At 42.5% G+C, this 14,202-nt stretch overlaps 1 protein-coding gene across 1 annotated transcript; it reads left to right on the forward strand.

Moving 5' to 3' along the window:
- Nucleotides 1–1,935: 1,935 nt before the first annotated feature.
- On the forward strand, nucleotides 1,936–9,087 carry LOC310788367 (cytochrome P450 2K1-like; the record flags this gene model as incomplete). Its single annotated transcript, XM_083649933.1, has 9 exons — nucleotides 1,936–2,145; nucleotides 2,880–3,042; nucleotides 3,288–3,437; nucleotides 3,537–3,697; nucleotides 4,002–4,181; nucleotides 4,297–4,438; nucleotides 8,288–8,472; nucleotides 8,611–8,752; nucleotides 8,900–9,087. 9 exons carry the CDS (start codon nucleotides 1,936–1,938, stop codon nucleotides 9,085–9,087), a joined length of 1,521 nt encoding a protein of 506 aa, XP_083506059.1.
- Nucleotides 9,088–14,202: the final 5,115 nt, after the last annotated feature.

Below are 14,202 nucleotides of genomic sequence, written 5' to 3' on the forward strand. Positions count from 1 at the left end.
CTCATTGTACTCCTCTAGTTGGCCACCGTCTCGCTGTGGCAGGGCGCGTCCTGGTCCTTGGTAGCTTGCAGAGTGCCGTTCCGACCCCGTTGCAGCTTCTGGTGTGGTGCTGGTGTAGGAGGGCAATCTTCTTGTACTCAGGTGGTGTAGTGATAAGGAATAAGTGTGCACATGGTTTATAGTGGTCCGGGGACTTCAGTTTTAAAGCGTGATTTGTTCTTGCATGCGGTCTTGCGGTGCTGTGGATTTTCTTCTCGCTCTCTCTGCTCTTACAGGCACCCCGCTGCTGTAGCGGAGTGCGGGCGTGCACTTCGAGCACCCGGGCGGACGCTGTGCTAACGGTTGGCCAGAGGAAGATAGCATACCTGTCGGAGCAATTGAACATTTTAACATAATATATCTTGTACACTGAACATTGTATTAAAAACTGTATATCTTTGGCTAAACTTGATTCATGCCTCATTCTGGGTGACTTTTACGAACCAGTCAGTGATTGGTGTTTTTGAATACATTCTTGGTGTTGAGCTCCTTCTGCTCAGTGAAACTGAAGGTGGCGTTGTCAAGGTTAAACACCAGTGGCTCACTTACTGTGAGGTTACCACACTTGTATGAACACAGTCCTTTCTGTGACATTATGACTGACTGGGCGACTGACCCTAAACAATTGTAATGTAACCCCACTCCTGGTACCATGTAATGTTTCTTAATATATAGAATAAAGAAACCTGGGTTCAGAGTTGTGGATTTATTCATAACAGCACAAAGGTACACAGACAGACATGCAGCCTGCCTCCTAATTATCTAGCACACCTGTGTGAGTAGGTCTTCTTCATTATGTAGGGTAGAAGCATGGGTAGGAAGGTTCTGCCCTCTGATGGAGTATTCCTATCACTACAAACAATGATGTGTGTAGCCCACGTTTCATGTGGGAAAAAGCGAGCTTCCACAAACTTCAGGTTGCTTACGACCACGCAGATATTGCTGGAAAACCCAGGTGAAGTAGTGCTAGAGACCTTGTAAGGCAGGAGTTAAGGCTCTTAATCTGATGTACAAATCTATTTATCGACAATGTTTCTCAGTCCTAATCCTGGTTTTTCTCACATCACTCACGTGGAACTTTTTGGTATAGTCCATATTATAGTTTTTGTGTGTTAATTGTTGCATGTGTTTGTTTTTATGGACCATGTGCCCGCCCAAAAAGTTGATGATGGTCCAGCATGCCGGGTTAATACAGTGTTGCCAGATACAGTGAATGGCTTCCAGCCCAAAGACTTTGAAAACCACCAAAACGGACACAAAGCCACCCAAACAAATACACTGGTCTACTATGGGAGCAAGAGTGGGTCTGTTAACCCACCCAAGGCCATCGACCATCCCCCCCCCCCCCCCCCACACACACACACACATACACACACACAAATGATTGATGGTTAAAACAGAATAACAACATCACAACAGTCTAATGTTAATTTAAAATGAGATATTTCTCTAAATCTGGCTTCAAATGGCCAACATTTTAGAAATAGCTAAATGGACCAATTGATAGATAAATCAATCATGAGTGGATTCAGCACACTTTATCTGGGCAGATTGATTGAATCATTGCAGATCTATTCAGACCTTTGGTCGCCGCCGAATGACAGCTAATGGTTTCCAGCCCAAAGACTGTTCAAAAATCACCAAAACGCACACAAAACCGCCCAAACAAATACAGGACTATGGGAACAAGAATGGGTCGGTAAACCCACCCAAGCGCATCACCCCCCCCCCCCCCCCCCCTTTGATACTTCCTTTGTCCCAAACAGGATCACCCCCCCCCCCCCAAACAGGAATGTAGGTGATGCTGCTGTGAGCACAAACATTGTTCCTTGATGGATCAAGCTCAGTCAGAGCAGTAGGCCTGTAGTGTACGTAACATACTGTATGTCAAGAACAATGTCTGTTGTGGAAGATTTGGCTTTCTTCCCCTCCCCTAGTCCCACCAGCCTGTTGATGTCTGCTGTGTTCCTGCTGGTCCTCTACCTCTTCTCCTCCAGCTTCAGCTCCCAGGAAAAGAGGAAGGAGCCTCCAGGACCCAAACCTCTTCCCCTGCTTGGTAACCTGTTGCAGCTGGATCTCAAGAGACCCTACAACACCCTGTGTGAGGTGAGTTTGTGACCATCTGTTTTCAGTTTGTGTTCAGTTTAATAATTTGATTCAATGTTTTTTGAATAGTATTTTCTTTATTAGTATTTCCTTATATTTTCTGTGTAGTCCTAAGTGCCATTTTTTGCTTGCTTGTTGTGTCTGTTTGGTAGTGGGCTTTGCCAATCTGTCTGTCATCTTGTACTTTGAGTCGAACTAGGCTACGTTCTGGATGATTTTAATCAGTGATCTTAAACGGTCGGTCCTAGTCTCAGAGAAGGCAAGGTGACGATATGTTATATATCTGGAAAGGAACTGAAAAGGAGTGACCCACTGTAGGCTACGTTTACATCTTTTTCCAGCTGTGTTTCAGCATAACCTGTTCATCAGGCACCACGCTCAGGACCCGTAACACCTACAATATCATCGCTGTTACCGGCCCGCACTAGCCCACCTCCACTCATTTCAGATGCACCCTAATTAATTTTGCTCTGGAACCGGGCCTGTCACCATGTTGCAAATGATTAGAAAGTCAAAGGATGTGACAGACCGTGGTTTATGAAAGACTGCATAGAATTCTTACAATAAGCACACAGCAGTATGTAAAGGTTTAGATTATGACCTGCGTATGTCGAGGGGAAACCAACGTGGGATGGTAGAAATTAGCGATGAGGAGGATATGGGAATGAAGACGAGGATACTAACTTTATGAAAAAAGTGAGTACAGTATCTGACTGCATGATTGATTTTTCCAGCTTTCAAAGAAATATGGATGTGTATTCACGGTGTACTTTGGACCCAATAAAGTGGTGGTCCTGGCAGGATACAAGGCAGTGAAGCAGGCTCTGGTCAACCATGCTGAGGAGTTTGGGGACAGATGCAGCACCCCTATTTTTCATGACATCAGTCAAGGACATGGTATGGATGGACTTCCATGACAAAACCTTTAGCATTAGCACTGTCTATAAAGAGGTATAATAAAGACATAAATAATAGCAATGAACATCTACACCAACATCATCATCATCAACAAGTTCTGTTTGGTTTGTTTCACCTGTTTTCAAATCGTTTGTTTTTCATCATTTGTTGCAGCATTCTATCTTTTAAACATTAAAGGTTAATGTATAGCTTGTTTTATCTGTGATCATCTCTGATTTCTGCAGGAATTCTCTTTGCCAATGGAGATTCCTGGAAAGAGATGAGACGATTTGCCCTGACTAACCTGAGAGACTTTGGGATGGGCAAGAGAGCAGCTGAGGAGAAAATCATAGAGGAATGCCACCATCTGATCCAAGTGTTTGCAGAGCATGAAGGTATGGAGTGACATATCTCAATGTAAGATGCTCTTTGGTATTGTTTGTCTTGTATTCCAGTCTTTACACTTTCATTGTTTCCCACTGCTGTTTTCACAGGGAATGCATTTGACACAACATGTGCTGTGAATTACGCTTCATCCAATATCATCTCATCCATTGTGTATGGTAGCAGATTTGAATATGCTGACCCCCGATTCAAATGCATGGTGAATAGGGTCAATGAGACCATACGTATTTTAGGTTCTGTTCCAATAAAGGTAAGCATAATCTTTGCTTATTGAGTTGATGTTGTTTTTAAAAGTTAATTAACTAGAAATCAACTTAATTCCTACACAGGCATTTCATTATTGGGTGGATTTTAGACCATGAAAAACTGCTATGAATGAGGAGCAGAGTTGGGTTTAGGATTGAGCACGATAAAGATTTTGTCAACAATCGTGAATTCACGGCATGGAATTTTTTTAATCTTTCAATGGAACTAAATTATAAAGATGGGTTGGTGTTAGGTTTACATTCTCACTCATAATTCTAATCTCTGTAATCTGTATTCTTGTGTGGCAGTTGTACAACAACTTTCCTTGGCTGGGCCATTGGATAAAGAGCCGGAAGCTGATATTAAAAAATGTTGAAAATCATAATTTGGATATCAGAGACTTAGTCAAGCATCTGAAAGAGACTCTGAACCCTCAGATGAGCAGGGGATTTATAGACTCTTTTCTGATCCGTAAGCAGAAAGACGAGGTATGACAAACACCTTTGATATCTTTCATACATATGTATGTACAGACATGCTCATATACTGTACAGCAATGCTGCATACATGTCTAGTTTATATGTGGGTGTGCTTTCCTCTCAGGACTCCTGCATCATGGACTCTCACTACCATGAGAAGAACCTCATATTCACAGTGTCCAACCTGTTTGCAGCTGGTACAGAGACCACAGGCACTACATTGAGATGGGGTTTGCTGCTCATGGCCAAATATCCACGGGTACAGGGTAAGAACAGTGTGCAGCAGCGGGGCGAACGGGCACTGCACTGGTTAAAAATAGTGTTACAGATAGGATAGCCCAACATTACAGCAGTACTACTAGAGACTAGATAACGAAAAGAGTATTGATGCTTTCTATTGTAGAAGCTCTAAGAATAGCTCTAAGAAAACAGAGAATTGGTTGATAATCAGATTTGTTCTAGAACATTTGTTCCCAAACTGTGGTAAAAAAAATCAATTCCAGCACGGGCCACACGAGGGCTGCTATTTGGGGAACCCTGACCTAAGGTATGGATTGGTACATGCTATGTCAGGAAGGTGGCTAAATTTGGGTGAGGGGAAAAACATTTTCAACGTGTGTGTGTGTGTGTGTGTGTGTGTGTGTGTGTGTGTGTGTGTGTGTGTGTGTGTGTGTGTGCGCGCGTGCCGTGCGTAGCAGACGCAGGCAAATGTAATTGTATTTCCTACTTTGTGTGTTCAGACCACTGAGATATATGAATGGAGAGAGTGTCCCTATCTCCTGCCTGTATGTTTTATTGAAGCCAAAATCCGGCCAGATCAGTGAACCAGAGTCTGCGCAGTAGCTCCCTTGATTTAGAACCTCTGAGAGCTCCCCGCCCCTCTGAACTTTCTTATGTAGAGCTGCTGTTTCTAGAATGCGCACAGTGCGTTGTGTATTTATATACAGTCTAGCTCTGTAAATATGACACTTTAAGTTGTAATATTTTTTGTCTCGCCAAAAGTAACCAGGAAGATTCCCACTATGAGATTAGTTTATCAAAATGACGCCTGTACGAAAATCTGATTTTGGTTGTCGGAGATTTCAGACCTCCGGGCTGCTGCTGAGTGCTCTCAGCGCGGGCCGGAAGTGGAGGCAGGCCTCACTCACCTTCAGCCTCACTGGGGGGATTGCTGTGTTGATATAAGCTAGCCTAATGTTTTCGTGGCATTTTGATTAACTTCATGATTTAATTCCTTTTGGAGCAAATGTTGGTTTTACAAATCTAACCTTGACGCTTTACGCAACGTTGTTTGCTGGTATAGTGTTGTGGGTACTGCAGCCTGTAACGTTCTCCGTTGTCGGAGATTGAGTTGTATCAGCCAGACAAGTCAGACCTCCGGGCTGCTCTCAGCCCGTGCTCTGAGAGCAGTCCGCAAGAGGAGCCTCTCAGCCCGGAAGAGGAGCCAGGGCTGCTTGGCTCTCAGCCTCTCACTGGGGGAATTTCTCGGATGAACAGCTCTGTGTTGATTAGCCTAATGTTTCCGTGACATTTTGATTAACTTTATGATTACATTTCTTTTGGCGCAAATGTTGGTTTAACAAATCTAACCGTGAGGCTACGTTGTTGTACCCCCCCCGGTACAGTGTGTGTAGGGCAGCCCAACCTAACGTTAGCCCAGTGCGTGAGCCAGGCTGCCTGGTCTATTATCTGGTATATCGTTACTAAGAGAGGAGCTTGTGAAGAACGAACATCCCCACAGTCAAAGCATTTCCCCGAGATATGCATATAAAAACGTTTGTTGCTTTAATAGCCTACAAAAAATAAAACGTCTGTTTGTATGTGATGCTAACCCGTTAGCGATGAGCTAACCCGTTAGCGATGAGCTAACGGTGGTTGTAATGGTAGGCCTCATCTTATACCCGGGACGGGAGTTAACGTTATAAAACACATTTCCTGACAGTTGGACAACCTGGTCAGTTCTGAAAATATGTGTCTATTATTGTGTTATTCCAGCTATCGTTATCGGTTGTTAAGTTATAGTAATATTCAGACAATTGTCCAAGTCCCTCTGATCCGAGTCCCAAGCGAGTCTCAAGTCAATTGGTCCCGAGTCTCAAGCAAGTCCCAAGTCTTTCCTTTTGTCGGCAAGTCAAGTCAAGTCAAGTCACAATGTTATTTCAAGTCAAGTCTCGAGTCGAGTCACAGGTTAGAAAAATAACAAGGCAGAGATTATTTAGGCTGCAGACGTGCGCGTTCACGTTAATACGTGCTTGTTGCCAAGCAACACACTTCTCTCAGACGAGCTCGAGACAGCTGACAGACAGCTCCAACTCAGCTCAAACTTATAGAGTTGTATTCAAAGCATAGAAACGTTCTCACAGCTAAATTTAACAGCGCCAACACAAGCAGTTTGATCACAAGTGCAATCAGTACTGAATGCGATGGCAGACTGCGCACTGCGGGCAGTTGACGAAGTCAGGAAGAAATTGAAAGATCTTCCGACGCATCAGCTTTCGTCTATTTACAGCACATATCGATCGATATTTTTGGAGAAGATTCCGGCCGCATCACGCGCAGATCAAGATGAGACAGCTGTCAGTGAGTAGCTACGCATTTGGGTGTAACTTTTACGCCTGCTCCATACACAGACGCAGCGCATACAGGGTGCACTAGTCATAAAATTAAGTTAGTCGTAACTTTGAGTTCTACATCAGACGTAGCGTGTAAACCTAGGCGTATGCCCAGCTGGTGCACTCGGCTGATCTTGTCACAAGTCCGAGTCGAGTTTCGAGTCATTTTCTTCCAAGTCCGAGTCGAGTTTCAAGTATTTACCTTCCAAGTCCGAGTCGAGTCGGAAGTCGTCAAATTTGCGACTCGAGTCGACTCGAGTCCGAGTCCCTATGACTCGAGTCCAATTGTCTGGTAATATTAAGCCGATAAATAATGAAAAACAGCTGACTAGCGAAAGCGGCTAACGCCATTGCTAGCCTGCATGTTAAAACCATGGTGTACCTATAACGTAGCTGGATTAAAGCCCCAATCAGTAAGATTTTTGACATTTTTTACTGTAATATAAGAGCTTTTTAGTCTTAGGACATGGTAGATTGACTTGTAATAGGGAGACTCTCGACTTTATTTATCCCACACGGCCCTCCATTGGCCAGCCCTGGGACTAAGCAAGTTGTCTGCCACGTCCCGTGGCAAGAAAAAAGAAAAAAGAAAAGGATGCGCGCATGCGCTGTACAGCGGAAGCGCTGTCTTCATGAAAACAAGGAAGTAACTCAATTCGGATTTGCTACGAAAATGATGTTTCACGGAACTATGGATTATTATTTCATCACGTGGTGAGTACCCGATGTCACAACATGTACATAGAGCTTTCTGGCGCTGTGTTTTGTTGACTTTGAACGGCGATATCGTTATCGATACTATTGCACCCAGAGGGCGCAGTTTCTCCAATAGCAAAACTTGGAAAACTTACTGAATGGGGCTTTAACTCATAAAACACATATTTTCTGAACTTACTTCAGTCCCAAACCAACGTTAATTCCTTGCGCACCTTTGTCAAAACATTGTTCTTTTTATTGCGGTCCATTGACATGTCTGGTAGCCAGCACAGCCAACCCATGAGCCACCCCAACCTCCAGGCCTGCACTACCCAGGCTAAGAGCCCATCTCCTGGCCCCACACACCCAGCAGACCCACCCCGACCTCCAGGCAGCGTTACATAACGATGAAGCCATGTGTCTTGTCTATGATGATAGATCTATAATGTGAAGAGCGTGTCCAGCCAATGACGGCTTGAGACTGGCTGCCACAGCTGTCAATCATCCATTTTTATCCCTTTTTATATGTCAAATAACTACTTAAAAACAAACTGATCAGAAAAATGACCACTTGCACAGGCATTAGCATGATAATGACTATCTAAAATGATACAAACCACCTTTGGAAAAAAATTATCTGACGTATACTGTGATTATTTCGGTTGTGATTTTCCCATCCACTAACATGGGGAGGCGGGCCTTGTGACCTAATACTGGATTCAACCGCCAGAGCGGCGATCTAACATGCAGCGGCTTCACTGAACGGGACCAATGCCCAGTCCATCTTATAATATGTCCATGGTTCAGACCAGGTGCTGGAGGAGGTGAGCAGGGCGGTAGGAAGTCGCCAGGTCCGGGTGGAGGACAGGAAGAACCTGCCCTACACTGATGCTGTCATCCATGAGACTCAGAGACTGGCCAACATCGCCCCCATTTCTATTCCTCACGTCACCAGCCGAGACGTCACCTTCCAGGGCTACTTCATCAGGAAGGTCAGATGAAATACATAATAATAATGTATTCAGCAAAACTGATCATGTTAAAATGAACATCCCTTGAAAAGGTGACTGCATTTCCTTTTTGATAATAATAAATATTCTTAGTCAGCCTCTCATATTTTGTCATGACAGGGGACAACTGTGTTTCCTTTGCTGATGTCTGTCCTTCATGATGAGGGTGAATGGGAGAGCCCACACACGTTCAACCCAGGACATTTCTTAAATGAGGATGGGAAATTTGTGACAAAAGATGCATTCATGCCGTTCTCTGCAGGTACGATATATCATTTCTGTAAACATTGAAATCTTCCTTTGCATTTGACATGAAAATTTGTCCAATTCATTTTTTTTTATTCTTTTTTTCTAAATCCATATTTCTCATTGTTATGGCACCTTGTTATGACACCTCCTGAATTCACAGGTCGCAGGGCTTGTCCCGGAGAGAGTCTGGCCAAGATGGAGCTCTTCCTCTTCTTCACCTCTCTCCTCCAGCGCTTTCGTTTCTCTCCTCCACCTGGAGTTACAGAGGATGAGCTGGATCTAACACCAGCTGTTGGCTCCACCCTGAGCCCTTCACCTCATCAGCTGTGTGCTGTCAGTCGCCAGTGAGGAAAAGCACGTCCGGAGGAGGGTCTAGCCAGGATGAAGCTCAACGTCGTCTTCACCTTCCTGGTGTCATAGGATCAACTTGACCTGACACCGATTCTGTGCTTCATATCTTAAACCCTGCAACACATCCATTGTGTGGTGTCAGATGTCTCTGAGGAGAACGACTTGAACCTAAATCATTTACCTTTGCAATGAGTCTGAAATACATATTCTATAGCCATGGCCCAAATTATTTGTGAATGTTGAATTCTCTGAGCTTTAAGAGCATCTTTGTATTGGTGAGACTACTTTGTGAAGTCATACAATGATTCTAAATTTTATGCTTTTTCTGTTGGGCTTCTGACGGGCCAGTAAAAGGATCCTCATCACACTGATGGTTAAGGGATTATCAGGAACCTGCTTGACATGTTCCCACTCCGTTAGCCCGTAATTATATATTTAGAGTTGTACTCTGGACTGTTCTAATGACCACATTATGGGTCTTTATGTATTTTCACCATTTAGAATAAAAAGCTTGAAATGCTTTCCAGATTGTGTGGTGAAATCTATTGGAATTAATGGTAACGCTTTAGAATACAGCCCGCAAATAAGCATGTAGTTATAGTATAACAATGGGGTTTAGGGCTGTAGTTATAGTCTAACTACGGGGTTTAAGGAGTGAATTATAAGATCTGTACTTGTAGTCTAACTACGGGGTTTAAGGAGTGTAGTTATAGTATAACAACGGGGTTTAAGGAGTGTAGTTATGGTATAACTACGGGGTTTAAGGAGTGTAGTTATGGTATAACAATGGGGTTTACGGAGTGTAGTTATGGTATAACAACGGGGTTTAAGGAGTGTAGTTATAGTATAACTACGGGGTTTAAGGAGTGTAGTTAGAGTATAACAACGGGGTTTAAGGAGTGTAGTTATGGTATAACAATGGGGTTTAAGGAGTGTAGTTATGGTATAACAACGGGGTTTAAGGAGTGTAGTTAGAGTATAACAACAGGGTTTAAGGAGTGTAGTTAGAGTATAACAACAGGGTTTAAGGAGTGTAGTTATAGTATAACAACGGGGTTTAAGGAGAGTAGTTAGAGTATAACTACGGGGTTTAAGGAGTGTAGTTATAGTCTAACTACGGGGTTTAAGGAGTGAAAAAATACTTTAACTAGAGGGTAACAAGATCTGTACTTATAGTCTACCTACGGGGTCGCGGGCTGTATTATGAAGCAGGGGACAAATGTTTGTACTTTTGCCAAAATTGGGTTGGCATCTCTGGTACAGCTCTTAATTGGTTTCGTTCTTATTTATCAAATCGATTTTTTAATGTTTGTATTAATAATCTTGTGTCCTCTTTAGCTCCCCTGCTGTGTGGAGTGCCTCAAGGGTCGGTCCTTGGACCAATACTCTTTGCACTTTATATGCTTCCTTTGGGTATTTTATTCAGCCGCTTTGTAAATATTTCTTACCATTGTTATGCTGACGACACTCAGATTTATTTTTCTGCCAATTCTAATGACGTGAACCATCTGTCCTCCCTCCATGACTGCCTAGCCTCCATTAAAGAGTGGATGGCCATTAACTTCCTTCATCTCAACCCTGACAAAACGGAAGTCATTTTAATTGGCCCAGATAACTTTGTTAACACAGTCAATCCTTTTATTGGCCCACTTCAGCCAAATATCAGTCCGACTGCTAAGAACCTTGGAGTCATCTTCGATCAACACTTAAATTTCAACCATCATGTCACTAAACTTGTCCAGTCCTGCTTCCTCCAGTTAAGAAACATTACCAAAATTAGACACATGTTATCTCTCTCAGATCTTGAACGCCTAATTCATACCTTCATTTTCTCTAGATTAGACTACTGTAACTCCCTCTACTCATGCCTCAGTCAAGCTGCCCTGAACCGGTTACAGCTGGTTCAGAATGCAGCTGCCAGGTTATTAACCAGAACAAACCGTAGGTCCCACATCACCCCTGTCCTTGCATCTCTTCACTGGCTCCCTGTAAAATTCAGAATTCAATTCAAGATCCTCCTGTTTACTTTTAAAGCCCTGCATGACCTCGCCCCTAATTATATTTCAGAACTCATTGTTCCTTATTCCACCTCTCGACCACTCCGCTCCTCAAACCTCGGCCTTTTATCCGTTCCATCGTCCAACCTTAGAACTAAAGGCGACCGTGCCTTTTCTGTTTTAGCCCCAACCCTCTGGAATCAACTCCCCCAATCTGTTAGATCTGCTCAATCTTTGGGCTGTTTTAAGCAATTTCTAAAAACTCATCTTTATAGGCAAGCCTTTTTATAAATATTTTCTTTGATCATTTTGTTTTTGCTCTTTATCATTGTACTGTATTATGTTGTATTTTACTGTTTACTTTGTCCATGTGTAAAGCACTTTGTAACCTTGTGTTTTAAAAGGTGCTATATAAATAAAGAGTTACTTACTTACTTACTTACTTACTTATAGGCTAATTACGGGGTACCACACTGTACTTACAGGGTAACTACGGGGTTTAAGGAGTGTAGTTAGAGTATAACAACGGGGTTTAAGGAGTGTAGTTAGAGTATAACAACGGGGTTTAAGGAGTCTAGTTAGAGTATAACAACGGGGTTTAAGGAGTGTAGTTAGAGTATAACAACGGGGTTTAAGGAGTGTAGTTAGAGTATAACAACGGGGTTTAAGGAGTCTAGTTAGAGTATAACAACGGGGTTTAAGGAGTGTAGTTATAGTATAACTACGGGGTTTAAGGAGTGTAGTTATGGTATAACAACAGGGTTTAAGGAGTGTAGTTAGAGTATAACAACGGGGTTTAAGGAGAGTAGTTAGAGTATAACAACGGGGTTTAAGGAGTGTAGTTATAGTCTAACTACGGGGTTTAAGGAGTGAAAAAATACTTTAACTAGAGGGTAACAAGATCTGTACTTAAAGTCTAACTACGGGGTCGCGGGCTGTATTATGAAGCAGGGGACAAATGTTTGTACTTATAGGCTAATTACGGGGTACCACACTGTACTTACAGGGTAACTACGGGGTTTAAGGAGTGTAGTTATAGTCTAACTACGGGGTTTAAGGAGTGTAGTTAGAGTATAACAACGGGGTTTAAGGAGTGTAGTTAGAGTATAACAATGGGGTTTAAGGAGTGTAGTTAGAGTATAACAACGGGGTTTAAGGAGTCTAGTTAGAGTATAACAACGGGGTTTAAGGAGTGTAGTTATAACAACGGGGTTTAAGGAGTGTAGTTCGAGTATAACAACGGGGTTTAAGGAGTGTAGTTAGAGTATAACAACGGGGTTTAAGGAGTGTAGTTAGAGTATAACAACGGGGTTTAAGGAGTCTAGTTAGAGTATAACAACGGGGTTTAAGGAGTGTAGTTAGAGTATAACAACGGGGTTTAAGGAGTCTAGTTAGAGTATAACAACACTCCTTAAACCCCGTTGTTAGACTATAACTACACTCATTAAACCCTGTTGTTATACTCTAACTAGACTCATTAAACCCCGTTGTTATACTCTAACTACACTCCTTAAACCCCGTTGTTATACTCTAACTACACTCCTTAAACCCTGTTGTTATACTCTAACTAGACTCATTAAACCCCGTTGTTATACTCTAACTACTCTCCTTAAACCCCGTTGTTATACTCTAACTAGACTCCTTAAACCCCGTTGTTATACTCTAACTACACTCCTTAAACCCCATTGTTATACTCTAACTACACTCCTTAAACCCCGTTGTTATACTCTAACTACACTCCTTAAACCCCGTTGTTATACTATAACAACACTCCTTAAACCCCGTAGTTAGACTATAACTACAGCCCTAAACCCCGTTGTTATACTATAACTACACTCCTTAAACCCCGTAGTTAGACTATAAGTACAGATCTTATAATTCACTCCTTAAACCCCGTAGTTAGACTATAACTACAGCCCTAAACCCCGTTGTTATACTATAACTACATGCTTATTTGCGGGCTGTATTCTAAAGCGTTACCGAATTAATCAACCAGTGTGTTGAATGAAGCAGAAATAATTGAATACTTGAGAAAGGATTTCATCAACACAACATAGGCCTATCATATTCCAAACCAGGTTTCACCCAATCAGATTCCAGAACGAGGTGGAGGAGGGTTTTTGGTGTGCAAGAGAGTAGTTCCACAAGCATTTCTATGATAGGTGACTATGGAAGAAAGTAAAAGATGGGCAGAGGAGGGTCAATGACCTGTGGCCGGAGAGACAGGTAGCTCATGTTAACTTGCCAATACTTGCTCGATACAGGAAGTCAGAATATAATGTAGGGTTTCCCAATGTTTTTTGGCTTGGGACCCCACTTTGACATCATAAAACTCTAGGGACCCCAGACATTCAAAACACAGACGGCTTTTTGCTCAAATTAATTTAATAGTTTGTAATACTATGTTGCAAGTAAATGTTCATTTTAGACCACATTTAGGCTCTTCATGTATATTATTGTGATTGAGAGAGAGGCTTGTATGAACACAGTCCTTTCCATGACATTATTACTGACTGGGTGACTGACCCTAAACAATTGTAATGTAACCCCACTCCTGGTACCATGTAATGTTTCTTATATAGAATAAAGAAACCTGGGTTCAGAGTTGTGGATTTATTCATAACAGCACACAGGTACACAGACAGACATGCAGCCTGCCTCCTAATTATCTAGCACACCTGTGTGAGTAGGTCTTCTTCATTATGTAGGGTAGAAGCATGGGTAGGAAGGTTCTGCCCTCTGATGGAGTATTCCTATCACTACAAACAATGATGTGTAGCCCACGTCGCATGTGAGAAAAAGTGAGCTTCCACAAACTTCAGGTTGCTTACGACTGCACGCAGATATTGCTGCAAACCCCAGGTGAAGTAGTGCTAGAGACCTTGTAAGGCAGGAGTTAAGGCTCTTAATCTGATGTACAAATCTATTTATCGACAATGTTTCTCAGAATGCCATTATGCTGCTGACTAATCCTGGTTTTAGTGCTGTGAGATACCAGTCTCATATGTGGAACGTTTTGGTATAGTGCATATTATAGTTTTATTGTGTTTTTGTGTGTTGTTAATTGTTGCATGTGTTTGTTTTTATGGACCATGTGCCCGCCCAAAAAGTTGAT

Source organism: Poromitra crassiceps (genome assembly GCF_964638095.1).
Source record: "Poromitra crassiceps genome assembly, chromosome: 13".
Lineage (NCBI taxonomy): Eukaryota > Metazoa > Chordata > Actinopteri > Beryciformes > Melamphaidae > Poromitra > Poromitra crassiceps.